Source organism: Acartia tonsa, chromosome 11 (genome assembly GCF_053477335.1).
Source record: "Acartia tonsa isolate MP-2025a chromosome 11, ASM5347733v1, whole genome shotgun sequence".
Lineage (NCBI taxonomy): Eukaryota > Metazoa > Arthropoda > Copepoda > Calanoida > Acartiidae > Acartia > Acartia tonsa.
Window position 1 is genome coordinate 21,039,375 of NC_137270.1, and position 27,544 is coordinate 21,066,918.

The window sequence follows — 27,544 nt, forward strand, 5'->3', positions numbered from 1 at the left end:
CAATTTTGAAAATTGTCTATAATACGATACGATACATGATTTATCAGTCTGTATCAGAACCGGTTCTAATCCAGCGGATATTAATCGGTTTAAAAGCCATACTTGAAACATATTTCCATTGCATTTTCTGCCTTTATCTCTTTTTAATCTTCTCTCCTTACAACCTTAGCAGGTAAACCACCGACAAAATGGTTCATTTCTGGAGTCAGTCGGAGCTCTGACTCCATTTTGTCTCCACGTACAATCTAAATAAATATACAGGCTGTTTTTTGTTTGTTAAAGGGACAAAAGTATTGCCTAATCTAACCCACTTACACTTGCCAGAAATTAGTTATCAAAATATCATTTTCTTCGTTGTCTTGTGGAGTTTAATATAATAAATAAATATTTCATGGTTTTCAAGAATTTAAGAGATAAAGCAATTTATTCGATTAAAGAGTTCTTTATATAATCTTCAAAGTCAGATTTATATATTGAAAAAAAATTAGCAAACTTATTTGATTTGGATAATTACAAAGTAAAATGTTATTATAAGGTTTTCCTGTCTTATCAAGCAGTGAATAGTCTGTAATTGATTATAAAAGAAAAAAACTTAACAAGTTATTTAAATATTTCACAATTAGGACTAAATTGATGTTAATAATGGGCTGATTGGAATGTTTATTTACAGAATTATCATAACATTATTGTCTGCTAGTGTTTGTGTTGATAATGTTTACAAAACTCCGTCTGCTAGGAGAATATCTTTAGCGGCATTCTATGCACTAGAGCCCAAAGTGCAAGACAGCCAAAATGATGAATTTTGCATTCATTGTCCTAACCCTGTATACCTGTATAATATAAAAAGATATTACACTGAAAAATTGTTACTTTTTGAATAGATTTATAGTATAGATGTATAAAAAGATTAATAAAATCTTCCCAATTGCAAGGACCTAAAATTCTGCAGGCGAGAATAATTTCATTGAACTTTGCTTTCTAAATTCAGCTGTTAAATGCCCGGCTGTATTTACATTTTTGAAAGATCCAGCTGATAGCAAAGACCCAACCCAAAGACGTCACAAGGCCCTTGAAAAAAGAAAAGGGTTACACAGCTATTTATCACTCTATCGATATTACTTAAATACTTTTTGTTACCTTATGATTCCTGAGAAGATTTACCAATCCAACTTTAATAACCATCAGGGCGTACCTACAAATAAAGAAAAATATCTATTCAAGCTGTTTATAGAAGTCTATAAAAAACAGAAGTCATACAATACAAATGACCAATGATAGACCAAGACAGAGACTAATTTAACAATGGCAGGCCAATATAAATTCAGATATAAGGTATAACCAACAAGCGAATCAAATATAAAATAATATTTGGGGGGCAAATGGAGAGGTCGTCAATTTTACGATGTGTTGGAATAAGCTGATATAAATTCTAACTGACCATGGGTAGGACATTATAACTTTTTTTTTTATAGGCACTATGTACTCATGTACATTGAAAATATTCAAGTTCTAGCAGTAAGTTTAAAGGTTGTTTTTAGTTTGCTTTTTATTAATTTTTGGTCAGCTTAGGTTAGGTAATGTTGGTTACTGGGTAGCCGCCACACAGTGCAAGGGCACCGTTGCTATAGGCCCCATCCAGGGTTATAGCCCCCCCTTCCAATGCAATGGTTAGAGAAAGAAAAGTTTTTAAAGGGGAATATGCAGGGGCGTCCAAGCTTTTTATTTTTTGGGGGGGTAAAAATTTTTAGGGGGGGGGTAATTCGTGTTGGGGGGGGGGTAAAATGGCGCGCGAAGCGCGCCGCAAATTTTTTTTACCTCCCCCAAAATTTTTACCCCGGGGGTAAATACCCCCTCCTAAATGGTTGGGGTGCCTACGGCACCCCCAGGGTAGGGGTAAATTTTGAATGGGGGGGGTATAATGAAAAAAATTTTGGGGGTGCCTACGGCACCCCTAAAATCATTTGGGGGGGGGTAATCGCCCCATTACCCCCCCCTTGGACGCCTATGGGGATATGTGCTTTCTATGCTTGGTAGGCACTTTGAAAAAAACACCAATTATTTTAAGTATTGAAAAGTAAAGTTAAATAATAAATGTATGGAAAATGATTTGGTCAAAAATAGAATTGACTAATTACAATGCAAAATTATTTGACGAACATTCAGAAAATTATATAGATAAATTTAGGATGCCTTAATTATTTGTTGCCATTTATGTATATCTACTAATAGTTATTTCTGGCATCGTATTATAAACAGCTTTCCGCGGATATAGAATGTACAATTATAAGATTAATACCAGTTTTTTTATCCCCGAGATGCCGAATGCACGGGCTAAAAAAAACTGGTTTTAATCTTATTATTGTACATTTCTATATTCGTAAAAAGCTGGATATAATACGATGCTAGACATAGTTTTTTCGTATGGATGAGAACCGGTTCCTATCCACCGGATTCGAATGAATACGAGAAAAAGTATTACCTCATTCCAATACAGTTTCTTGGTCCCTGTCCAAAGGCGGCGAAGGCAAACTTATTCGGATTGTTATCAGGATTGAAATTCTCAGGATCGAATTCTTTAGCGTTGTAGAAATTGTCGTTGCTGTCAGTGAAAGCCTGGGTGTAGACGTTCACTACTCTGCCCTTGGGAATCACAACATTGGTTCCTAAAAATGGATGTAAAATAAAATTGGATATTATGACAGGAGAAAAATTGTCGTCAATTTATTTTGCAATAACCCCTCGAATTTATTGGTCGGGCCGTTCATCGAGTAGTGGGGAGTGGATGGAGTAAAGAGGGGGTGATGGGGGAGATCATTATTTTAGCCCACTACAGAGTTCGCTTTATTATAGAACATCAAAATCGGGTGTAAGATCCAAGTAATAATAAATCCTTTTTCGTAAAACAATGTTGATTATATCCTTAGAAATTTGTTTGGCTAGCAATAGTTATTCCTAAGTTTTACATATAAAATGTGGCTAGTATTCAAAAGAGTCTTGTCCTACTCCATGACAACTTAGGTCCAAACACTAAGAAGCTATAGCTAAACACACGCATCTAAGGTAACTATGATAATTTTATCAAAAGTATGTAAAATCATGTTTTAATCATAAATATATGAAATTAATATTTTTGTAAAAACCTTATGGTAACCTTAACTCTTTTGAATACCTGGAATTTTGTAGTTCTTGGTGCACAGCCTTTCCAGCTGAGGGACAATTGTTGTAAACCTGTTATATAAAACTATCTGAAAATCTAAATGTAATCTTTCCTCTTATATATTTAGCATTAAGCTTGTTTTGTCTGTAGCTTAAGTCGATAAATACTTAACTGATTGAGTTCTCCATTTTATGGAAGCTTCTCATTGGTCCCATGGTTTTAGGCTATTTTGTTTTTAGATCCAAGTCTTAGAATTTCTTTTGACTACGTTTCTTGGGGCACTTGGGGGAAGGGAGGGGGTGATGATGAGTCGACTTTACATTTTAGATTAAAAAAAAAAAACATTTTTAGAGGGTATTTTGTTTTCAGGGTAAATTTTCAGGGTACCCTCCACCCTGATAGTTTTGAACCAAGCTTCAGTGTAAATAAGAACCATATCTGTCCATCATCTTAAATCAATAGGCTGTAGGTTTATAAATGAATGCATATTATTTGAGTTACCACAAAAAAATTAGTATCACGTAAATGCATGGAAAGAGATCTTTAAATAAAAAAGTTTACCTAAGGCTTTCAGAAATAACTTTATCCATATACTTGAGTTCTGCCAGCTTGTCGAAAGTAATTTTACCCTCCTTTCCAAACACATCCATTATCTCTTCATATACTTTCTCTTGTACTTCCTAAATTACATTTTATGTAGAATAATTCAATAACAAGTATGACAACATCCATAAAAGCAAAGATCTGGGACGGTAGGACAAATGGAAATTGACACTTGTAGAGTGTCAGAACTAAATAAGCAGAATTGTAAGTATATTTTTTTTGTAAAAAGGCTTAAATACAGGATATTGTTTAAGGTACATACTTACACTTTTAGGACTTAATTATAGAGACGCTTCGCTTATAAGATAATACCTTGATGTAATAGGAATCTTTATTCTAAAAATCAGACGAAGGGGATAATTATTGCTCATAAAAAATTGTTGAATAAAAATTAAAATATTTTAAATGGACGTACGGACTTTTTGTTATCGATTACAGAGTTGCTAGGCTTTCTAAATCGTACCTTAGTACTACAGGAATCACTATGTATAGTTTGAAATCGATAGAACAATTCTAATATGCCTAAATTATCCGTTATGAACGTACAGACGGACGAACGGATTGATGGACCGACCCAAATTATAAAAAAGGCTTCGCTTAAAACAAGGTAACCGGACAAAGTGTCTCAAAAATCAGCCATGTGACGTCATAAAAATGAGGGGTTGTCCAATATCCATCTCTTTTTTAGAGGTTTCTTTCCCACTTCTCCTCTCGTTTTTATGACGTAACATGGCTGATTTTTGAGACACTTTGTCCGGTTACTTAAACAAGGCCAAAAAAAGTATAGGTTTACCTGATATATACAGAGCTTGTGACATGTCATACCAATACCCAGGGAGGTTGTATCAAAGCCAGCAAAGAAGAACAACAAAGCATTGGAAATAAGAACTATCTCCTCGTCTTTAAACTTTGTATCCTGTGTTTATAGTTCAGGGATAAATGATAATTGTTTATTTGATTTATTGTTCACTAGGGGCTACGCTCCTAAAGGTGGGGGTGGAGGGGGGGGGGGGGGAGTCGACACACGCACTTTTAATTTCAGATTTATGAAGAAAAAGTTCATTTTTTCGGAGTGCGATATGTCTTGGAAGAGAGGTGGTACCCTCCCCCAAATTAGTTAAAAACTTATTTAGGAATAAGGTGTGTTTCAGAGAATCCCTAGGGAATATCATTAAAATTTCTAAATAAAAATAAAACATTACAAAAGATTCTAACTGATTATGTAAGACTAATTTTAATCAGAGTAAGGGAATTTCAGAAACAAATATGGGACAAAGGCAATGCAACCCAAAAGCCTAATGTCTAAATTTTCTCATTAAATCAATTAATGTTTATCAAAATAATACCATGCATTTCACTTTCCTATTTACACACGTATTGCAATCAAAGGGCTGAATGTCTAGAATTCCTTATAACATCAAGACTTAAGTTAGGTTGAGTAAATTAAGACCCTGTGGTTTACTTTCCTGTATGAAATGGTCGTGCAATTAAAGTGTTGGTTATATAAAGACCATTAGACAATGTAATTAACATGATTTGGCTCAGTTACAATAAACATAGATTATGAATTGTAAACAAAAGCCGGTCAATCAAAAGGGTTGGTTGTTTACAAATAAGGAATATTTGATACAGGTACATCAAAATGCAACAATGTGGTTTATGAGATTACATTGGGTTATATTTCATATGTACCCGCGACCGTGGCTCAACACGTTGGGAAGGTGATAGCTTCGAATCTCATCCCAACACCGCGTCAAAACTAAAGACACTAAAAATGGTTACTACTGCTGCTATATCAGGCGCACGACATAAATTGTTAGGGTAGGTAGAATACCTTGACCCATAAACAAGCGCAACTCATTACCATGCACAGTTAGAACTCCTCAGACAAAGGACGTGCAATCCAAGGATTGGTTGTCTGTTGGATGTTACTCAACCTAGTATCCACCAGTGGGCGTTAGAGTATTGCATCCCAATACAAGCGAATGATGCCATTGAGTTCTCTAAATGATCTATATTTCATATCATATCCCCTGCCTTGATATTATCAGTATTCATGGCGGCATCAGCCTCAAATTCCGACTCAAACTGTTTTGCTTCACCATTCACAGTGACAACATCACCTTTGGATTTCTTCATCTCATCAATAACAAGGTCGATTAGATCATTTCTGAAAGAAAATAATTTCTTTGAACCCAATGAAAAAAGGCCAAGTAACTCAAAATTCCATATAGAGAGTGGCAAACATACATCCTACCTTCTACTTTGTTTAATAGACTTTCAAATACTCCATTAGAGAACTTAAAATCATTCTTAAATGCTTAAAAAAAAAATATTCAAGAAACAAATCGGAAAGACATAAAGACCAATGAAAGAAAGCATAAACAAATTAATTGAAGAAGAAAAAAAAAAAATTAATTTTATTTCATACAGATCATAAAAAGAGATAATAAGAAAAGAAACTGAAGCTGTTTATAGTAAATATAGAAAAATTACGTCTTACAAAACAAATGACCAATGAAAGTCCAATACAAAGAGACTAAATTACCAATGGCAGGACAGAATACATTTTAATTGACCAATAGTAGGCCAGTATGATGTTATTTACTAAGTATATTTGCGATTACTTTTATTTAATGAAATCTTCTAATTTTTAACATGTACAAAACGGCCTGCTGTATTGCATCAAGATCCATGTCAGATCTATATAGGAAACTAGAGTTGGCTCGATATAATTATCTCCCTATTGGCTAGTTTTCTATATGCATATCTATTTCTCAATAAATCTATTTTCCTCACCCGACATTACTGTCTAAAAGAAAGTAAATATTTAATAATTTAAATGATTTTTAAAAGATTTTTTTAAATTATATTTTTTTCTTTACATTACCATCACCAAAGGGTTAATTATGATGATTACAATTTTAGTTTAATATTTGAACACACAAAATGTCGCCACAATCGAATTCTTTTAAAACATAGTTTTCTTAAATTTATCATATTATAAATTTAAATTTTCTTTTTTATGATTATAAATTAAATACATCAATATAAGGTTAATAGCAACATGAAATGAAAAAAATGAATTTATTTTTAATAAAGTAAAATAATGGGTCTTATCGTTCTGGGCAATGAGAGTTTATTATGGATTATTGAAGCACTATGAGTTTTAATCATATATTCCTTGGAAAACTTGAGCTCGTTTATAGACATTTATTTCCTAAATAGATCTGACATGGATCTTGAAGCAATTAAACAGGCCGTTTTGTACATGTTAAAAATTGGAAGATTTCATTAAATAAAAGTAATCGCAAATATACTTAGTAAATAAATGTCTATAAATGAGCTCAAGTCTTCCAAGGAATATATGTTTAAAACTTATAGTGCTCCAATAATCCATAATAAAATCCCATTGGCCAGAACGATAAGACCCATTATTTTACTCTATTAAAAATAAATTCATTTTTTTCATTTCATGTTGCTATTTACATTATATTGAAGTATTTAATTTCTAATCATGAAAAAGAAAATTTAAATTTATAATATAATAAATTTAAGAAAACTCTGTTTTAAAAGAATTCGATTGTGGCGACACTTTGTGTGTTCAAATATTAAACTAAAATTGTAGTAATCATATTAACCCTTTGGTGATGGTATTGTAAACAAAAAAAATATAATTTAAAAAATCTTTTTAAAATCATTTAAATTATTAAATATTTACATTCTTTAAATAGTAATGCCGGGTGAGGAAAATAGATTTATTGAGAAATAGATATGCATATAGAAAACTAGTCTTTTATAAGTACTATAATTAGTATCAAGAAACTGCACCTGCGCTGTTTTGTTGCAAGTCGCTGCTTATATGTTTCTCTAATCACTTTTGCAAAGAAAGCTATAGCATCTCCGTCAATAATCTTCAACTTGAGGATGTCAATAGCAAGCTTGGGGCAGGCGTTGATAAGCAACATCTTTATCATGGCCATTAAGGCACTTTGCTGAAAATAAGATAGTTTAAGCAATTTGAAGTAGGATATATAACTTATTATATAAAGTAGGGGGTTTTATTGTCTTATGAATGTCCTTTAAAATCAAATGACCCCAATACTTTAAAATCAATTAAGTTAAATAATTTTCTTCACTTAAATAGAATTTTGAAAATCGGCTATATTGAGCCTAATTTTAGGTGTACCAGACAGACAGACCAACCATCTTTGTCCACAAGTTTTGCCATTTGTTCAAACATTGACAGAATATTTGGAATATCCATTCCAGCACGCGTAAATAAGATAAAAACTATTAAACACTTGGCAAACCAAGGAAATATCTGAGGTGGATCTTTAAATCACAGTGATGCCAATGCCATTGCCTCCCTGCAGTGAGCCGATTTTGAAAGTAGCTCACCTAATCGCGATCTTTAAATCAAAATGACAGTGTTGAGCCGGTGGGTGTTTCCAATGTGTTTCCCGGCTCACCACTGCAATTTTGATTTAAAGATCCATGTTTTATTGGCAGCATTGGGAGTATCAGTGCCATCGGCAGGGGCAATGGGCAGCACTGTTTAACTTTCTGTGTTTACCTTTGAATATCCAGGTGCTCCAACTAATGCCAGAGCTTGCAGGCGGAAGGTGTTCTTTTCATCTTCAAAGGAATTAACCTTAGAAAAAAATTACTAGCAGTCAGCTGCACCTTTAATCTCTAGGTCTTCAATTTTAATTTGATAATAGATCTACCATTTTAGATAATGCTTGGCTAATAAATTATTTTCTATTATGGCTTAAAAACCAATCAATATCCGCTGGATTAGAACTGAACAATCATGCATCGTGTTACAGCCAATTTCACACTAATAATAAAATAAATATAATAAAATTAATACCAGTTTTAATCTCATTATTTTTCATTTTAATATCCGCGGAAAGGTGTCTATAACACGTTACTATAAACAATTATCTTTTATAAAATTTGTACCTGGATGCCAAAACCTCCAGTAGCAATGGAGTCCAGTGTAAGAAGACCAGCTGTATCCTTCATATCAATTTCTTTACCCTCCTATGGTTTCATTCACGTTGTTTTTTTACATGTTTGTTTGAGGCATGTCCTGGCCCTAGATTATTAGTGCTTCTTAACTATGGGAAGAAGGCATTTAGATTAATGAATGTCAAAGAGCCTAATCGAGCGCAGGACCCCCCCGTCCCCCTATCTTTTTGAAATAAATTTAAATTAAGGGAGAGTAGTACATATATTATTACAAACGTAGCCCCTCACACATTTTGTTATGATGAAATTACATTTTTAGGAGGGATAGAAGCAATTCAAAAACCTAAATTTGGATTAACACTAAGTTTTAAGAAATTAATGGAATAGTCAGTTTAGATGATTAAAAGATAGATGTACATCCCTAATGATGGTACACAAAATTACCCCTTCTATAGATTACAATTAGGGGTTAAAACTTAATAAACCAACCAAACAAAATTTTTAAAAAAATCAACAAAGGTTTTCAAACTACCAAATAAAAAAACTTTGCGGACTATTGTAATAAACTGATATTCAATAATTTAAAAACAACATTCCTGACTAATTTTATCAATATAATGAGCAAAGTTATCTCCAATTTTAACAATATGGGGCAACATTAGCTTCAACTTTCCACTGGTGAATACACCGCTCATCAACATCCGCATTTTCTTCCAGTCTTCACCTACAATGGATGTATAATATACGTGGATATTATGACAGGAGAAAAACTGTTGTCAATTTAGGTTACAATATCCCCTGGCATTTATTGGTCGGGTCGTTTATCCAGTACGAGGGGATTGGGTAAAGAAGCGGGATGAGGAAGATTATTTTAGCCCGCTACAGAGTTCACTTTATTAAATAACATTGTTAAAGAATGTCTATTTACTACATATGTTAACCTAAACAGGTATTAAATTAAATAGGCAATCCTGGCTTACCTTCCAGATTAGTCATGAACTGGTTGTTAATAGGATCAGAATCTTTGAAAGCCGGCCTAGCAATCCAATACAGTTTACTTCAGCTTGCTTAATGCCAGGGGGGATAAGACACTGGACGGTATATGTACATCCCAAATAATGGTAAACAAAATTACTTTTTCTGACTCTGTAAGATTAAAATTATTGGTTTAAGATTTGGATAACTTTAAATGATTGTGTAAACTATTACTAGGATGAAATTGTATATCTTCTTAAAATAAATAAAAATCATAAATGCTTCTTTCGTTTAAGTATAAATATCTTCCAGTTTGCTTCGAAACCAATTAATATCAGCAGAATTAAAACCAGTTCTCAGGCAATTTTCCACGAACATTAAAATAAAAATCATAGTTCAGAGCAAACAAAACTGGTTTTAATCTTATAATTTTTCACTTTATTATCCGCAGAAAGCTGTCTATGCTATGATGTCTATGATGCGATAAATAACTATTTTTCTAATCAAATTTATTTGGTTTTTTTGTGAATAATAATTAAAGCATGCCATAATCTTATGGGTCAACTGTATTTCCTGTCCGTAAAGTATTCAAAATCCTTGACGAGAACTTGTTTAGCCAGTTCCCAATCATTGATGATGTAGCGGGGAGAGTTGAACATGAAGTAACCAACAATCTGAGAAAAAAAATCATACAAGATTAGTATTAATATCAAAACTGATATTTTATTACTTGGATGTTGAACCAGATTTCAAGAACTCTATAATGAAGTAATATTTACAGCTGGCTAAATCAATGATACCACATATTTCTACGCATTCTATTAATATCTATTAAACTGATGCCTTTTTGAATTAACAAAAAACTATTGCCCTTTTGTGTACAGACTTACAAGCCCCATAAAATTTCTTGAAGATGCTTAAATTTGCCTTGAAAAAAAATCCAAAACGACTAAACGGTTGAGCCGTTACTTTTCCAACTTTTTGTTCGATTTAGGGAAAATAAACCTACCATAGATTACTCAAGTTTCATAACGAAATTTGGAGTCTAAGTGCCATTTGCCAACTGATTACGAAATGCGGTATTAAACCCCACCCCCCTTGGATGTTGCACCAAATTTCAAGTACTCTAATAAAATAATACTCCCATATGGCTAAAATAATGATACCACCCCATCAGGGGCGTCCAAGCTTTTTATTTTGGGGGGGGTATTTACCCCCCCAAAATTGTTTGGGGGGGGTATTTACCCCCCCAAAATTGTTTGGGGGGGGGTAAATACCCCCTCCTAAATGGTTGGGGGTGCCTACGGCACCCCCAGGGTAGGGGTAAATTTTAAATGGGGGGGTAAAATGAAAAAAATTTTGGGGGTGCCTACGGCACCCCCAAATTCGTTTGGGGGGGGGGTAATCGCCCCATTACCCCCCCCCCCTTGGACGCCTATGCACCCCATCCCTTTTACTCCTATTGGTTAAATGAAACGACCAATAAATGAAGTCCATATTAGTAACCAAAATAAACAACAAATATTTAACTGTTAATTTTTCTACGCATTCTATTTAAATCTATTAAACTAATGCCTTTTAGTAAAAAAATTTGAAATGACTGTTGGAAGGTGCTTAGAATCACTTGCTCTCATTTATGCATAGTCCCCTTTCAGTTGCTAAGAAACACATCCAATACTTTGGTATGTAGACATCCAATTATTGCATAGAACGATACAAAAAACATTTTCTAATGCATTTAGCCAGAAAAAAGAAAAATATGAAAAAGGGTGAAACTACACAAAATTGTATACAGACAGACAAACATACAGCCCATTCATTTTGAAGAAAGACATTTGATAACTTCATAAAACGTGAGAAAACAATTTTCTAATACTTCAAAAAAATTATACATTCGATTTCTAAATTTCTAAATTTTGTAAATTTGTTTACACAAAATTTAAATTAGATTACCTAATATGATTGATATTAATATTAGAAAATACTTTTTGTTCTTAATTTACTATATCTTAGCTCTTTAACAGTTATTTAAAATTGTAAATAGAAAACAACTTACCTTCTCGTTAGGATATTCTTTCAGAAGTTCATGCTAAACAAAATGAACAATTAAAAAACTTTTTTTTCTCAAATTCATTAAAATTTAGATATTTGGATTTTCCCTATATTTTTTAGCAGGGCTTGTGAAAGGTTGATTTACCTATGGCTTAGACCGGCTGTCCCAGATTTTAGAAACATAATTTGGATCAACTGCAGTTAACGGTAAAATATTTCTGGTAACGAATATTTCCAAAAATCTATGAATTCTAATGGCTGCTAGCTGCCAATGGCTGAACTTACAGATCATACTCGCACACCATTTTAAGCGGCATAAGAAGGCCTACAAAAAATCTGGAATATCCAAGAACCAATGATGCACAGGGAAAGCTTCACTGAATAAAAAACGCGTAAAATAGGTCTTTTTTGCACATTTATCTGCACTGCGAGATAATTGTGCATTATTGATTTATGGATATTCCAGATTATTTGTAGGCCTTCTTATGCCGCTTAAAACAGTGTGCGGTCCTGATCTGTACGTTCAGCCGTTTGGCAGCTAGCAGCCTTTGAAATTCATCGATTTTTGGAAATATTGGTAAATTTTATGATCTTCGTAAGAAACTGTGAGGCTAAATCTATTGTTAGAGAAAAATATTTTTTTTTATGCATTTATAAATAACATTGAATATTTAATTGTTCTTGAAACCTGAACATCATTGAATGTTATTTGGCCCATAAACATTTTCTTGACCGGGCTGCAGCCCCAGGGGAAAGCAGGAGTAGCAACTTTTACTTCAGGTTGTCCATCAAAGAAATTAAAGTCCTAAAAGATTTTAGTTAGATTTTTACCATTTATTATCCATTAATAAAAGTAATAGGGATGTCTGTGAGTCTGTTTGTCTGTTGTATGTTTGTAAAAGGATCTCGCTAACTGCTGAACCGATATGGCTCTCCTAGAAAAAATACACTTAAAAAAAGAATAAAATAAAAAATTTGGGGTGATAGCAACCTCTCCCCCCCCCACCCCTAAAGTGCCCCTAGAAGCCTCTTGGGGGCGTAACCGTTAGTCATAAATATATTTCAGAAAAACAAATCAACTATTTTCAAATTCTGTTGCAAAATATTTTGTAATTTTGAATATATTAAAAAAGTCTGTAATTTGGATCAATAAATGAAAACAAACAAGGATGACAACATCCATAAAAGCGAAGCTCTGGAACGGTAGGATAAACGAACATTAACACTTGTAGAGTGTCAGAATCAAATAATCAGAAATTAAATATATAATTTTGAAACAAATATTTAAGTAAATTTGTTGAAATCCTTTTAAAACTGGATATTTCTTTATGGCTGGACATACTTACATTTTTAGGACTTGATTATAGAGATGTTCCGCTTATAACATTGTACTTTGTTGTCCTAGGAATTAGTAAACCAAAAATCAGATCAATCGGATAATTGTATCACATAAAAAATTACTGCTAAAAAAGTTAAAAATTTACATGTTCAAAATGGACCTACGGACATTCTGGGAACAATTACAGAGTTGCTACTCTTTCTAAATCATAGATAACTACTACAAGAATAAACATGCAATGTTAAAAATAGATTGGACAATTAACAAAAAAGCTAACCGTTCTGGACGGAAATATCCACCATAAAAAAGCCCCGCTTTAAAAATACCTTGGTCATCCAGCGATAAAACAGGACAAATAGCAGGACCAACAGAAGTCCTATTTCCAGCAACATCTTCGGGTCTGAAAAAAACAGATAATTTATCAACTATGCTAAGAAAAATCACATAAAAACAATCAGCGATCTAAAGGGATAAGACAATGGCCATTATATCGATTTACATCCATAATAATGATACACAAAATTACCCCTTCTGTAGATTACAATTAGTAGATGATATGTTTAAACAATCAACTTAATAAACTTACCAATCAAAATCCAATGAAAGTCAACAAAGTTGTTGAGCCAATTTATAAGAAAACTTTGGGGAATAGTTCAATAAACAGCCCAATGTCCACTCCCCCCTGATACACAATACATGTCTTATACAGAAGATTTGGGAAGGTATGTCCCCAATCTTTGACATGATATTTGATTAGATATTTAAAATGAATATGAAATAATCAGATCACAGAGAATGGCACAATATCTAAACATTTTAAACTTTTTATATAATAACAGAAATAAATGCGAAAAAATAATTAGTTCTAGAATCTATTGAACAATTGTTATGACTTTAAATTAAATCATTAAAAATCAACTATGATTTTCAGTTTTACAATTGTTAGTAAAATTAAGATCTCAATTATAAAATTTATGACAATTCAAAGCAAAAAAAATCAGTCTATAATACATACAATGGTCTACACAAATATCACATATCAATAGGTAAATTTCCTTAAAAAGCACAAATAAAAAAAACATTTTACAAGTATTAAAGGGAAAGGTAGGTTGCGGGTAAAATCCGTAAAGGTTGTGTGTTTCAAGTTAAAAACAGTAGTAGAACGATAAAAATTTATGTTAACTTTAAAAAAAAATTGTTGTTTATAGTTCTTTTCAATAAGAAATACACAATACACATATTTAGTGAATATTATTGTTCTACTACTATTTTTAAGCCTTAAAACACACACTTTTACGGATTTTACCGGCAACCTTCCTTTCCCTTTTTCATTTTTTGAGCATTGTTATTAATATTGATAGCTTTTGAAAATAGTTTGAAGTAAGAATAAAAACAATTTTGCTGCTTTGACACTAAAGGGCAGTTCTGCATTCACGTCCCCCCCCCCACATATTTATTTTTGAAATAAATTGAAAACAATTTTGGGGAGCCTATACCTAATTACCCTAACCTTGTGGGTTACCCAGTACCCAATATAACCTGACCTAACTAGACCCACAGTAATACAATCCTACGAAAAACTCCCCCTCCCCCTTAATGTAATTTTTTTTCAAAATAAGAGTTGGATGGGTTATCATTGCTCTTACTTTTAAAGCGTGTGAGCCTAAAAACTGTAAGTAATAAATGAAAATTTAAGCACATTAATATGCTTATTTTAAACATATTCCTAGTTGTATAAAACCTCCGATTTAATCCTCTCTCCTATGAACTGTGACGGGCACGCCACCATCAAAATGGTTCAGGTCCTTGTTGATTTTCAGAATATCGTGCATTTCTTTACCGCGGACAATCTTTACACATTATTATTCAGCATTAGGATTTAACAAGGATGAAAAAATCCATAAAAGCGAAGCTCTGAAATTGTAACATTAACATTTGTATAGTGTCAGAAATGAATAATCAGAATATAATTGTATAAAGTCGTAACTAAATTTGAAATAAATTTGTTGAAAAAGTGCTTAAATATAGAACAATGTTTAAGGACATACTTACATTTGGACTTGATTATAGAAAAGCTCCGCTTATAATATTGTACTTTGTTGTCCTAGGAATCATTATGCCAAAAATCAGATCAATCGAACAATTTTATCACATAAAAATTTGCTGTTAAAAAAGTTAAAAATCAACGTTCGAACATTCTGGTAACGATTATAGAGTTGATACGCCTTCTTAATCCTACCTAACTACTACAGGAATCATCATGCAGAGTTTGGAATCGATAGGACAATCCTAACTTGCCCAAATTAACGAAAAGAGCTAACCGTTACGGACTGACCCTAATTATAGAAAAGCTTCGCATTTAAAAAGCGAGTATTTTTATGATATTAATTCAATTGTAAAAATTTACATCAAATAACCCAAAAAATCTTATATGCTTTAGAAAATGTTTATTTTGCTTGGGTGATTTAAAGCTACCAAAATAAAATTTGAAAATTGTAATAATTTATGTATTTTTGACATTTTCAAAGTATAATGTATATCCTATTATATAAAGTATTAATGTTTTTTTTTGTCTGTAGCTTAAGATTTCGATAACTGCTGGACCAATTGAGTTCTCCTGGAGCTTCATATAGGTCTCTGAATGGTTTTAGACTATTTGTATACTTTCCTTACTCCTTCAAATACAGAGCTCCTTGATGCTAGGAGCACAGTCGCTAGTCATATAAAAAGTAAGTAATTAAACCTTGACTATTCATTATGCTGAAAAATAAACCTTATGATTTCTAAGGAGATTTACCAATCCAACTTTCATCACCATCATAGCATACCTGGAACATAAGTACAGTGTCAGTTTTTTATATGATAAAAGTATTGTCCAATTCAACACACTTACCGTAGACTAAAGTTAATAATCAATATCTCATTTTAATATTTTGTATCAGAAAAAAACATTTCATGGATTTCAATAAATTAAGTGCTAAATTTTTAAGAATCAATGGACCATGACCAAGAGTGTGTAAAAATGCGTACATTTTTAAAATTCAAGTTGCGCGGCTTGTGGTAATAGAAGAAAAATTTTATGCATACCCTTCGAATTGTCATAAACTTTTGACAATCATTAAAGATTACTAAATAATTATATATTGGGTCAATCTTCAAGGTAAAAGTAAATTATGTAAATTATCTCGTATGGGCAGACTCGAACCCGATACCCAACATTTCAAATAACGATTAGAAAAGACTGAAAATTTATTAAACCTGGTTATAAGACACAAGGCGAACCACTAAAATATAATTGACAGACATACATATCTTGACAAAATTACTTATAGAGTTTCTTTGCTACTAAACAAACATTTACCTCATGCCAATACAATTTCTAGGTCCCTGACCAAAGCTGACATAGGCAAACTTGTTTGGATTGTTATTTGGATCAAAGTTCTCTGGGTCAAATTCTTTGGCGTTGTAGAAGTTTTCTTCACTCTCTGATTAGTTTACCATTTTAGATACGCATTCAATTTATATTACAAACATTGCGTATAGTCCCTTTCGTGCCAACGCCTCATAAGGGGTGTTTCGTCGTTATTTCACAGTAGCTTTTCTCCTATTTCTAGCATCTGCAGAAGGGCTCTAACACTGCGGGGCAATTAATTAACCTAGCTTAACTTAACCTAACCTAACCTAAAATACCTATCAAAAAGTACTACGAAACGCCCCTTGAGAGGCGTTGTCACGAAATGGACTTTACTCAAAACATTATCAATGAAAAAGAGAACACTAAAAACTATTTAAGACTTAGACGGGTATCATTTAAAATCTATAAAAAAGGAATATATTGTTATTTTTTCTAACTATGATATACGGTCAGCCCATAATCCCCTTTTTTCGTAGTTTTCTTTTGCAAAAATCTTAAACATAATCATAAAATTTAGTAATTAATCTGTAAAATTAATATGAAATGAATTGTATCTAATGTATACCTATGGATTTTTGCATGTAAATACCAATAGATCTGCCTGCAGGGATGACAAGGTCCATGCCTAACATAATTCAAATTGTAATAATGATATCAAGAGTATTATATTACCTAGTCTTTCAAATAATAAAACTAATAGCATATAAGCCTTATTTTTATCCAATTTGGGTTTACTGACAAATTTAATTGACAATTTTAGGCGCTTCCTTTAAAGTGTCTAGCGATCAGAGAACACCCCTCCCCCATATTTTAAAATAGATTGAAAATAAGGTGGGAAGGTATTTTTTTCTTTTTTTACTTAAACTATGTAGGAGGGGGGGGGGGGGGTAGGAGGGGTCTAGCCCTGCAGTTCTACCCTGTTTCCAACATAATCTTCTTTATTTATGTCACAAAATGAAGGGGGTGGGGTGGGTTTCTTGTGAAACTAAGCACTTTGAGGGAATTCGCCCAAAGGGGACTTTCCATGAACAAGAGCATGTGAAGTACCTTCCAGCATTGACCCTGAGTATTTTCTTTCAAAATATAATAGGTCACTATTAATAATTAATATATTGACGAGAAAATTTATGTTTCACCACTTCAAGTTGAAGAAAAGTAAAAAAATGTCCAGCATTTTTAGTCAAAGTTCTATCAAACGTTTTGTTGAGTTCGGGGTGTCTTTAATTGTCCATGTTGTCTAATGATAAAAATTCAAAAGCACATTTACTATATCTCATATGTATGTTTAAATTAATGCTAATATGGATTAATTTACAATCTATATAACAGGAGTATTCGCATATGTATCATCAAATATCCATTTTATTAAAAGAATTAGCTTCATAAATCAATTAAAATACCTAAAAAAAACATGGTGAAACATAAATTTTCTCGTCAATACAATAATGATATATGGTGACCTATTATATTCCAAAAGAAAATACTTAGGATCAATGCTGGAAGGTACTTAGAATCATGTGCTGTCGTTCGTTGATAGTCCCCTTTATTCTTATTTATTACTATTCCTGGAACTTTGTAGTTTTTAGTGCAGGTTCTCTCAAGGACTGCAAACAAATCATTAAACCTGTCATTTTTCCCAAAATCACTTTTTATATCTAAATTTCCGCATATTGTAATATTCTTCTTATTATCGGTTATATTCAGGGAGGAGGGGGATGACAATGAGCTGTTTATTACACTAGTCCCCATAATTTAAAAAAATGTTTTCCTAAACTTTCTCAATAACTATAGGGACTTTCATTGAATTTTAATTTGGTTGGTTCCTTAAGATGAGTGTTCAAGCGTTTCGGCCAATAATTGTAATGATCAAAAAGGGAAATTTTAGGTATCATCATTGGGTATGTACATCAAATTATCGGCAATTGTCTTATCCCTATTATAGATCCCTGGGTTATTTTACTTTTGTTGTTTCAATATCTGGTATTGAATTCGTTAAATTGATCTTTAAAAAATATTTTATCAAATTATAATTAGAAAGTTTAATGTATACAGATATCTTAGGTCATCAATGATGTAGATGGTCACTTCTGTATGGTATATCTAAAATAAGGATATACAGGAAATAATTTTAAATATTACTATTTAACTCATAAAGTTTTTCTCTATAATGGAAAAAAAACGATGTCTCTTTGTTTGTCTTTAGAAAGCATAAGGCCTTGATAACCACTTGATCAAAAATTGTTTGCTTATTAGACAATACTCCCCCCCCCCTATAAGACAAAACTATGATAATTCATAGACAGCTAATTTATTAAAAATTGATTGGGTTCCTTAGTGCTTCATGAATGAATTTGTCCATGTACTTGAGTTGATTCAGTTTATCAAAGGTGACTTTTCCATCCTTACCAAATACATCCATTATCTCCTCGTGGACTAAATCTTGCTTGTCCTAAATTGTAATTAAAAACAAATAAAAAACAAGGGCAATATTGGTAATAGGTCTGCATAACAACAAAATAATGAAATATTTAAGGAAAAAATGGTACGGTAAGCTGTAAGATAGTATTAACCAAAAGAAATAAAACCATAAAAATGTTTGGCCGAAGTATCCCAAATGACGTCATATTAGAATATTGGACTATTACAATATGACGTCATTTTTATAGGCACTATAAAGAGCTTCAAAATCATCCCTTAACCTATTTGAAGCTTCCCTAAAATGGAAAATTTGTTCGGTTGAGTATTTATGGAAATTTAAAGTTACAGACAAAAAAAACTTAATTAAGAGGATTTCTTTCATATTGTTAATTATTATTAATAAGTTAGGGATAGGTAAACATAATATTATATTTACCGGATACATACAGAGCTTGTGACACACCATTCCAAACCCAGTTGAGGTTGTGTCAAAGCCAGCAAAGAAAAAGAGCAGAGCATTGGCAATCAGCACAACTTCATCATTGTCAAACTTGACATTGTCCTCGCTCGCTCCCTCCATGGCGGCATTCGTATCAAACTCATCCTCAGAATCAGCTGTTTCTGTTTTGGAGGATTTTTGGGCATTCTCAACTTTGCCCGATTTTTTTAGTTCATCAATAATTAAGTCGATGAGGTCGTTTTTGCGTTGCTTTGTTTCCAATCTCTGCTTATAGGCTTGTCTATTATATATAAGATACTTATAAATCTATACTTTTAGTATGTAACAAAATATCTTGGTAACGGCTAGGAGGATTTTTTTAGTGATTTTAAAGGAAATTTAAAAAAGAAATATCTTAAACAATTCATAAAAGTTTTAAATTATCAAGTATCTTTCCTAATGATATCAGCAAAAAATTTGACACAGTCTTCATTCATAATTTTTAACTTCAACACGTTGACTGCAAATTCTGGAAAGGCTTGAAGGATAAGAACTTTGATCAACACCCACATCTTATTTTGCTGAAATATAAACTTTTTTAGTAAAAGTCCATGAAAATATGATTTTCATGTTTTTATAAGTATTTTATATAACTTTTATATTAATAGAAATATTTGGTTAGTGCACTGCTTATTTGTAAAAAAAAACCCTCTAAACTGTTAAGTATAATGCTGGTTGTGGAATTTTTGGAGCTAAAATAAATTTCTAAACCTAATCCTCAATATTCCTAATGTTGGAAAGCATCCCCCCCCCTCTCCACCTAAGTATTAATCCTCCTACCTACAAATACATGGATTTTTTTAACAAGGATGACAACATCCAAAAGTAGCGAAGCAAAATTATCTCTAATGGACAAAGTTAGTTCTATGGTAGAATTTCAGTGTTTCAAAACACATAACAAACCTCACAATTTTTTTTAGCTGTCTATCATAAACATCGCCAGAGAAAGTCACACTTCTCCCACATCATTACGGCTGACGGGCAGATAATTAAAGAATAGCTTCGCTACTAAAAACCTACCCTTCCATGTCCCTTGGCACCCATCAGCGCCAGGGCCTCTAGACGAAACTTGTTGTTGGGATCATCGAAAGAGTTGACTGGAATACCGAATCCTGCTGTGGCAATACTATCAATGGTCATGAGGTAGGCCGTGTCCTTCATGTCTATTTCCGTTCCTTCCTGGTTTTTTTTGTATTCAGTATTACAGTTTGATCATGGCATTTGAAAAAAAATAGTTATTTAAAATAACTAGAAGTACTATATATGACTGGTACTTGTTGTTATTTTTTACTAAGATCTCAAAGCATAAGTTCATTGCATTTTAATAGTTTACACCTATTTGTGGTCTAAGACATTCCCTATAACTATCACTATAGGTTATACACAACTAAAATTATAAGGGAGTGAGGTAACATTGGGCTGTTTATTACAATAGTCCTCAAAGTTTTATAATAACATGTTCTTATTCGTTGGTTTGATAGCTTTTGGAACTTTTATTGAATTCCTCTTGGGTGGTTCATGAAGTTGAGTGTCCAAACTTTTAACCACTAATTGTTATCTACAGAAGAGGCAACTTTATGATTCATCATTGGGGATGTTTATCATTTATCGGTCATTGTCTTATCCCTTTAGATCCCTGAAAATTAAGTATAACTTTAAGTAGGTTTAGCAACAGATCTATAGTATAGATTTATATACAGATAACTACCTCCCTTCCTTTTCCAATGATCTTATTCGTCTGCTACCAAATAGTTTTCTGCTACTTGGCTGTTTTAATACACACCACACCATTCATTGATTTTAAGGAGATACAGTTATTTAACCCTTTCTCCCTCTAGGATTTTACTCTAATGGTTTAGCTTTGAAAAATTATATTCCGTCATTAGGAAAAATATATTTATTATACTGAACATTCCTGACTCATTTTTTCAGCATAGGCCGCAAAATTTTCTCCAACATCGGCGATGTACGGTAACATCAGTTTCAGCTTTCCACTGTTTCATTTTTTTATATAGAAAACAGAAAATTCGCAAGGAAGATTATGACCAATAGGTAAAAGCATTTTATAGAACTGCTTGCGTTTCTGTAACATGACAACAAATTAAAAACACTGTTAACACACCCCTTATTTTCTATAACTGGAGGGTACCAGTGCTCCCTGTCAAAGCACGTGTCCAAAAAATGAAATCTTAAATAACAACCAAACAGGAGACACCGTATAAAAAAGGGATTGGAGGTCTGTCATAAAGAAAAAATTACAAAAAATTCGATACCAAAAAGATAGAAAAATGTAATAAATTTGCTAAATGACATAACAAATATAACATAACCGTGAATTGTAGATTATATTTGCTACTAAATACAATTTGAATCTGTTTTGTATAAATTCCTAGTAAAGACTCCAGTCATTAACATGCGCATTTTCTTCCATTCAGCACCTTAACAAAAAGGTTAAATTAAATGTTGCATAAACTTTTCAAAGATCTACGATAGAATATAACTATGTTTATGGCAGTAGGTTGACTTTATTTTTGCCTAAATCAATCTCAAGATGATATAATATAATCCAGAATTATTCTAATATTAATCAAATATTTGCTCTGTCTCGAAGCTAAATTGTAAAAAAAGCTAAAAGTTTTCCGCTGAATAAGAACTGGTTTTGGACCAAACTGAAAAATCATGTATTACATTTTTTTATAGACAATTTCCACTTAGAATAAAATATAGAGTATGAGCTATTTGTAACTCTGTCCATAAAGGCGGGGATCCTGTCCCAATTTTGAATTAGCTATTAGCGTCGGAAATATAAACACAGCCGATTCCCTATATCAAAACAGAAAGCAATTTTCTAGCAGACGAAAAGCGTCTCCGACACTTGGGCCAGGTATTTGTCTGGAATGTACATTTACTCTATTTACCTTTAAGATTGGTCAGAAACTGGGAAACAATCGGGTCTGCATCAGGAAAAGCTGGCCTGTCTAAATATTTCATACAATCCTAGATTTAAAGTACTACAAGTTGTGTGTTTTCACCCGTTTGACAGTTAGCTTCATTCAAAGTTACTTTGTGGAAAGAAAGACCTCATGTAAATAAACAATGTTTTAAGGTACAATTTATAAAAAAAACAAACTGTGAAATGATTTCTTATTTATAAAACTCCCCAAGCCAATGAAGAAAATATCTTTTTATATCATTACAGTTTGCTGTTATTGAGCACTGAGCAGTCAAAAAATCTAGTAAGCTTGTATGAAAACCTGTAAAGTATTCAAAATCTTTGACAAGGATCTGTTTAGCCAAATCAAAATCGTTGATGATATACCGGGGTGATTTGAACATGAAGTGACCGATAACCTAAACAAAAAAATCAATAACATTATAGAACATTATTTTGACAAAAAATCTTTCAATATTTTTACAAAAATCTGCCAACAAAATATATTAGATTACTTTCTTCCTCAAAAATCCTAAATGACATCCATACATTTCAAATTTATAGGCAACTTGCTGCGACAATTTTGGCACCTTTTGACAATTTTAAACAATACTTACATCATTGGGATTCTCCCCACCCCCCTCCCACTAAAAAAAGTACATAATGCACTATATATTTTTATAAATCTGCTGTCAATCAAAATATTGCCTGCTCTGTCAAGTGCTTTAGTCTAGATTATAATCTAATTTATGCGAATGTATCTAAAACAACAAAAAATGAAAATTTTGACCTTTGCCTCTGGGAATGCCTTGACCAGTTCATGTCCAATATCCATAAAGGTTATCTTTCCTATATATAATTTTGAAATTCAACAACATTCACATTTACTCATCTATTGTTCCGTGAAATCAGGGATCTAAAGAGGTATAGGAATGGACGATAAATTGATGAAAATCCCTAATGATGATACACAAAATTTCTCCTTCTGTTAATTACAATTAGTGTTTGACACTCAACTTAATTTACCAACCAATTAAAATTCAATGAAATTCCCAAAAGTAGTTAAACTAAAAGAAGAAGAAAGCGTCATTATAAAACTTTGGGGACTAGTGTAATAAACACTGTACAGCCCATTGCCCCCTCCCTCCCTGATTGTAATCTATAGTTTTTTTTTATTAATTTTAAACTTAACAATTGATTCAGCTTTTCTAAAAAGTTTTGAGCAAGGGAAAACTTTAAATTTTGAGGAAAATCCTTTACTTCTAAGTGATAATAAAAACATCTTACTACTGGAAAAGTTGTCCATATTAAAGAGGTTAACATCATATTTAAATATTTAGGATACAAGAAAATGTCAATTAAGGATTTGAAAATTCTTTAAGCAAGCATTTTAGGTAGAATTTTATTCTAAAAATATCTATGCTTTCTTACTTAAAAATAATTCCTTAATTTAAATCAGATGAGAGGAATTTAGAATAATGTCCTGCGAGGAGCGACCAACTAAAACCCAGATTATACCAACAACTAAATTAATTCGAAAAATATTACGAAACCTATACGTCAATTTCAACTGTTGTTAGGGGCCAACACATAGTAAAATTGATGACCTTTTTATCTGCCCTCCCTCCAGTTATTATTTTAGATTTATTTCGCTTGTTGGCTATACCTTATATATGACTAAAACGCACCTTGCATCATCCTTGAACATGGGGCACTGCCAAATGGAAAGCTAGGAGGACTAACCGCCAGATTTTGCCCAGCAAAATAGTTGAAATCCTGAAGAAATTTGTATGTGTCAATTTATAAGAAACGAATTAGATTTGTTATTAAAATTAAAGCTTCCATAGTACATATAAAAAATGACACTATTGGTCAACTAAAATCTTCATTAAAATGAATGAATGTAAATTTATATATTCTCCAGCAAAAATATTATTATGATTCAGGACGTTGATAATTAAATGGTATATACGTCCATCTGAGACATAATACCACTGTTTGCTCCCCCCAACCCACAAAGAAACGAGGCCATATAAAACATTTGAGATGATTACAGGATATTTTTTTGCTCTTATATGGAGATATTAGATCATCTAAATACCGACAGACATGTATGAATTTTATAGCAACATTTTTGTATATATATATATAATATAAATGGAAGCTTTTTATAGTGCCTATGAAACATTACGTCATGAAATACAAATGACTTATTATAGGCTAATACACTGACTTAATCACAAATGGGAGACCAGTATACATTTTAATTGACCTATAGTAGGCCAGTATGACGTAATTTTTTTACAGACAATATAAATGATTCTTTAATTTAAACAAAATTACCTTGGTTATAAACCTATAGAAGAGAATAAAAATAAGCAAGAAAAACAATCCTATTTCAATCCACATTTTGATTTCTAGAAAATATAAATAAATATTAAATACATAAATAGATATATATTGAGCCAAGATTAAAAAAATATCATCATAAAAAAATAAAGAAAAATTTGAGTTTTTAAAAAACTTTTTTGGAAAAAATATTTTGTTTAAAAGTTTGAAAAATAAATTTCTAATACTGCAATAAGGTAAAATTTAGTTTCTTAAGGAAATAACACAAATTGTTTCACTTGAAATGATAAAATTTGAGGAGTATTTAATATATTGTGACAGGGAAATTTTTGCTAATATAAACCACAAATAATTGTCAATCAAAAATAGTCAAAATTCTTTGGCATTTCCAATTAATTTTACTTTTGCTCTCTCCTCTCAAACTTTGCCATAACCCCGCCCTCAAAGTTATTCATCTCCTTGTTGATCCTCAGATTAACAGGCATGTCATCACTACCTTTCACAACTCTAATCACAATTTGTTATACAATATATCCTAAAAATGATCCTTATGTAAAAGTAACAGGATGTTTGTCTTTTTGTCTCGCTTACCCTGCGCAGATATGGTTCTTCTTTCCAGTGAAGCTTTTTACAGACCCTGGGAAGCTTTATAAATATATTGGGGAAGGCTATTTATTACACTCGTCTCCTAAATTTGTCTAATAACGTTTTTATATTCGTTGGTATAACAAATTTGGAGACTTTTAATGAATTTTGATTGGTTTCTTCTTAGAATTTGTGTCCAAAAGTTTCAACAAATAATTATAATTTACAGAAAAAAAACTATTTATCATCATGGGAATTATCCCATTAGATCCCTGACTATGTCAGACTATAAATACAAAACTTGTAGAGCAGCTACGCTAATTTTTTTTACTAATGTATAACATTCCTATAGTTGCGAAGCATATGGACAATTCCAATTTTTAGTACCAGCAATGCATATCTGAAACAAGATTATATTAGATATTATTTATTGGATGTTGCACCAGATTTTCATGTACTCTGATAAAGTGTTGCTAGCAGTTGTCTTAAATAACGATACCCTCCATCTAACCCAATTAACATTTCACCCCTCCTCGTAGTAAATAGACGAACTAACCAATAAATGAAATCCATATTAGTAAGATCAATTGGCAACAAATTTTCCTCTGTCATTATATCCTATATCCATGAATTATATGAACAATTATACATTTGTTAACTTTGTATGCAACGAAAGCTTTCAGTCGGTCGGTCAATTTTCTCTGATTTAAGACAAACTTGTTAAACATTTTGATTATAATTTAGAGTTTACAAAAATACGGAGATCTTTAGGAACAATTTGATGTGCATCCCCTATGATGATACCCAAAATTAGCCCTGTGTAAATTTCAATTACTTGATGGAATGTTTGGACACTCAGCTTATTGAACCAACCAATCCCAAAATTGTTTAGCCAACCAATATGAAAATCTTCTTTTAAAACTTAGGAGACTAGTGTAATAAACAGACCATTGTCCCCCACCTCCCTAACAAAAATAGCATGCATACCACATTAACTAATTCTGCTATCTTTACTTTACCTCATGCCAATACAATTTCTCGGTCCCTGTCCAAATCCCTGGAAGGCAAACTTATTAGGTTTATTTTCAGGATTAAAGTTTTCCGGATCAAATTCTTGTGGATTGTAAAAAGCTGACTCTAACTACAATAAATTACCATATTCAAAAAGACATTTCTTTAACATAAAAACATGTATGGCCACATCCATTAGTATCGAAGCTATGAAATATAATAGTAAAGCAATCAAAGCAATCAGAAAAAACTATAAGATTTGTAAAATATAGATACTTAGTGCAGTGGTCATACGAATCACCATTTAAAATTTTAGAATTCTATCTTTAATAATTGCTGAGATAAAAAAAACCAGGGGCGTCCAAGCTTTTTTTGGAGGTGGGTAAAATTTTTTAAGGGGGGGGGGTAATTCGTTTTGGGGAGGGTAAAATGGCGCGCGCGAATTTTTTTTACCCCCCCAAAAATTTTTACCCCGGGGGTAAAATTTGCTTGGGGGGGGGAAAAAAAATTCGCGCGCGCCATTTTACTAGGGGGGGATAAAATGAAAAAAAAAATTGGGGGGGGGGGGTAATCGCCACTTTACACCCCCCCCCCCCCCCTCTTGGACGTCTATGTATATAACAGAATTTTAAGCCAACGAATAGCAGAACATTAAAAAAAATTTGCTTATGGTTTCCTTATGAAGGTCTTGGGTTGCTACAGTAATGACTGTGCCTTTGTGTATCACTACATCTGTACCAGGTACCTAGGTAGATATATAGATAGATGGATGGATAGATATATGATGGATAGATATATGGATAGATAGATGGATGGATAGATAGATGGATGGATAGATATATGGATGGATATATAGATGGATGGATAGATAGATGGATGGATAGATAGATGGTTAGATGAAATAAACTTGGGTTGCTATAGTTATGACTGTGCCTTTGGGTATTACTACATCTGTACCAGGTACCTAAGTAGATAAATAGATAGATAGATTGAAGATAGATGTATAGATAGATAGATGGATAGATAGATGTATAGATAGATAGATGGATAGATAGATGGTTAGATGAAATAAACTTGGGTTGCTACAGTTATGACTGTGCCTTTGGGTATTACAACATCTGTACCAGGTACCTAAGTAGATAAATAGATAGATAGATTGAAGATAGATGTATAGATAGATAGATGGATAGATAGATGTATAGATAGATAGATGGATAGATAGATGGTTAGAT

The 27,544-nt window shown here is 32.3% G+C and overlaps 2 protein-coding genes across 2 annotated transcripts in view; both read right to left on the reverse strand.

Annotated features, from left to right (window-relative positions):
• On the reverse strand, positions 1-13,503 carry LOC145331614 (putative cytochrome P450 6w1). Its single transcript, XM_080176380.1, has 16 exons — positions 13,430-13,503; positions 12,453-12,569; positions 11,769-11,801; positions 10,285-10,386; positions 9,718-9,772; positions 9,332-9,461; positions 8,729-8,807; positions 8,337-8,414; positions 7,592-7,755; positions 5,798-5,930; positions 4,554-4,676; positions 3,719-3,837; positions 3,170-3,228; positions 2,480-2,663; positions 1,138-1,192; positions 1-245 (listed from the first exon to the last, which is right to left on the reverse strand). Exons 1-16 carry the CDS (start codon positions 13,493-13,495, stop codon positions 144-146), a joined length of 1,599 nt encoding a protein of 532 aa, XP_080032506.1. The 5' UTR covers positions 13,496-13,503; the 3' UTR covers positions 1-143.
• LOC145331177 (uncharacterized) overlaps positions 13,503-27,544 on the reverse strand; it is a 27,239-nt gene continuing 13,197 nt past the window's right edge. Inside the window, exons 16-32 of the mRNA XM_080175799.1 lie at positions 26,989-27,057; positions 26,321-26,442; positions 25,648-25,701; positions 25,118-25,223; positions 24,056-24,143; positions 23,158-23,216; positions 22,690-22,786; positions 22,354-22,413; positions 20,456-20,610; positions 19,832-19,956; positions 19,373-19,676; positions 18,848-18,967; positions 18,083-18,141; positions 17,084-17,142; positions 16,465-16,588; positions 15,877-15,931; positions 13,503-14,953 (exon numbers count right to left, since the gene is read on the reverse strand). Of these exons, the coding sequence (XP_080031925.1) occupies positions 14,852-14,953; positions 15,877-15,931; positions 16,465-16,588; positions 17,084-17,142; positions 18,083-18,141; positions 18,848-18,967; positions 19,373-19,676; positions 19,832-19,956; positions 20,456-20,610; positions 22,354-22,413; positions 22,690-22,786; positions 23,158-23,216; positions 24,056-24,143; positions 25,118-25,223; positions 25,648-25,701; positions 26,321-26,442; positions 26,989-27,057 (1,758 nt within the window). The 3' untranslated portion in view covers positions 13,503-14,851. The remainder of the gene's footprint in view (positions 14,954-15,876; positions 15,932-16,464; positions 16,589-17,083; positions 17,143-18,082; positions 18,142-18,847; positions 18,968-19,372; positions 19,677-19,831; positions 19,957-20,455; positions 20,611-22,353; positions 22,414-22,689; positions 22,787-23,157; positions 23,217-24,055; positions 24,144-25,117; positions 25,224-25,647; positions 25,702-26,320; positions 26,443-26,988; positions 27,058-27,544) is intronic.

Coding starts and splice junctions, on each gene's coding strand:
- LOC145331614 (XM_080176380.1), bottom strand. CDS start 13,495: ATGTTGCTGGAAATAGGACTTCTGTTGGTCCTGCTATTTGTCCTGTTT. Junction 9,462..9,717: donor GTTCATGACTAATCTGGAAG/GTAAGCCAGGAT, acceptor CATCCATTGTAG/GTGAAGACTGGAAGAAAATG. Junction 3,229..3,718: donor GTTATTTCTGAAAGCCTTAG/GTAAACTTTTTT, acceptor TTTATATAACAG/GTTTACAACAATTGTCCCTC.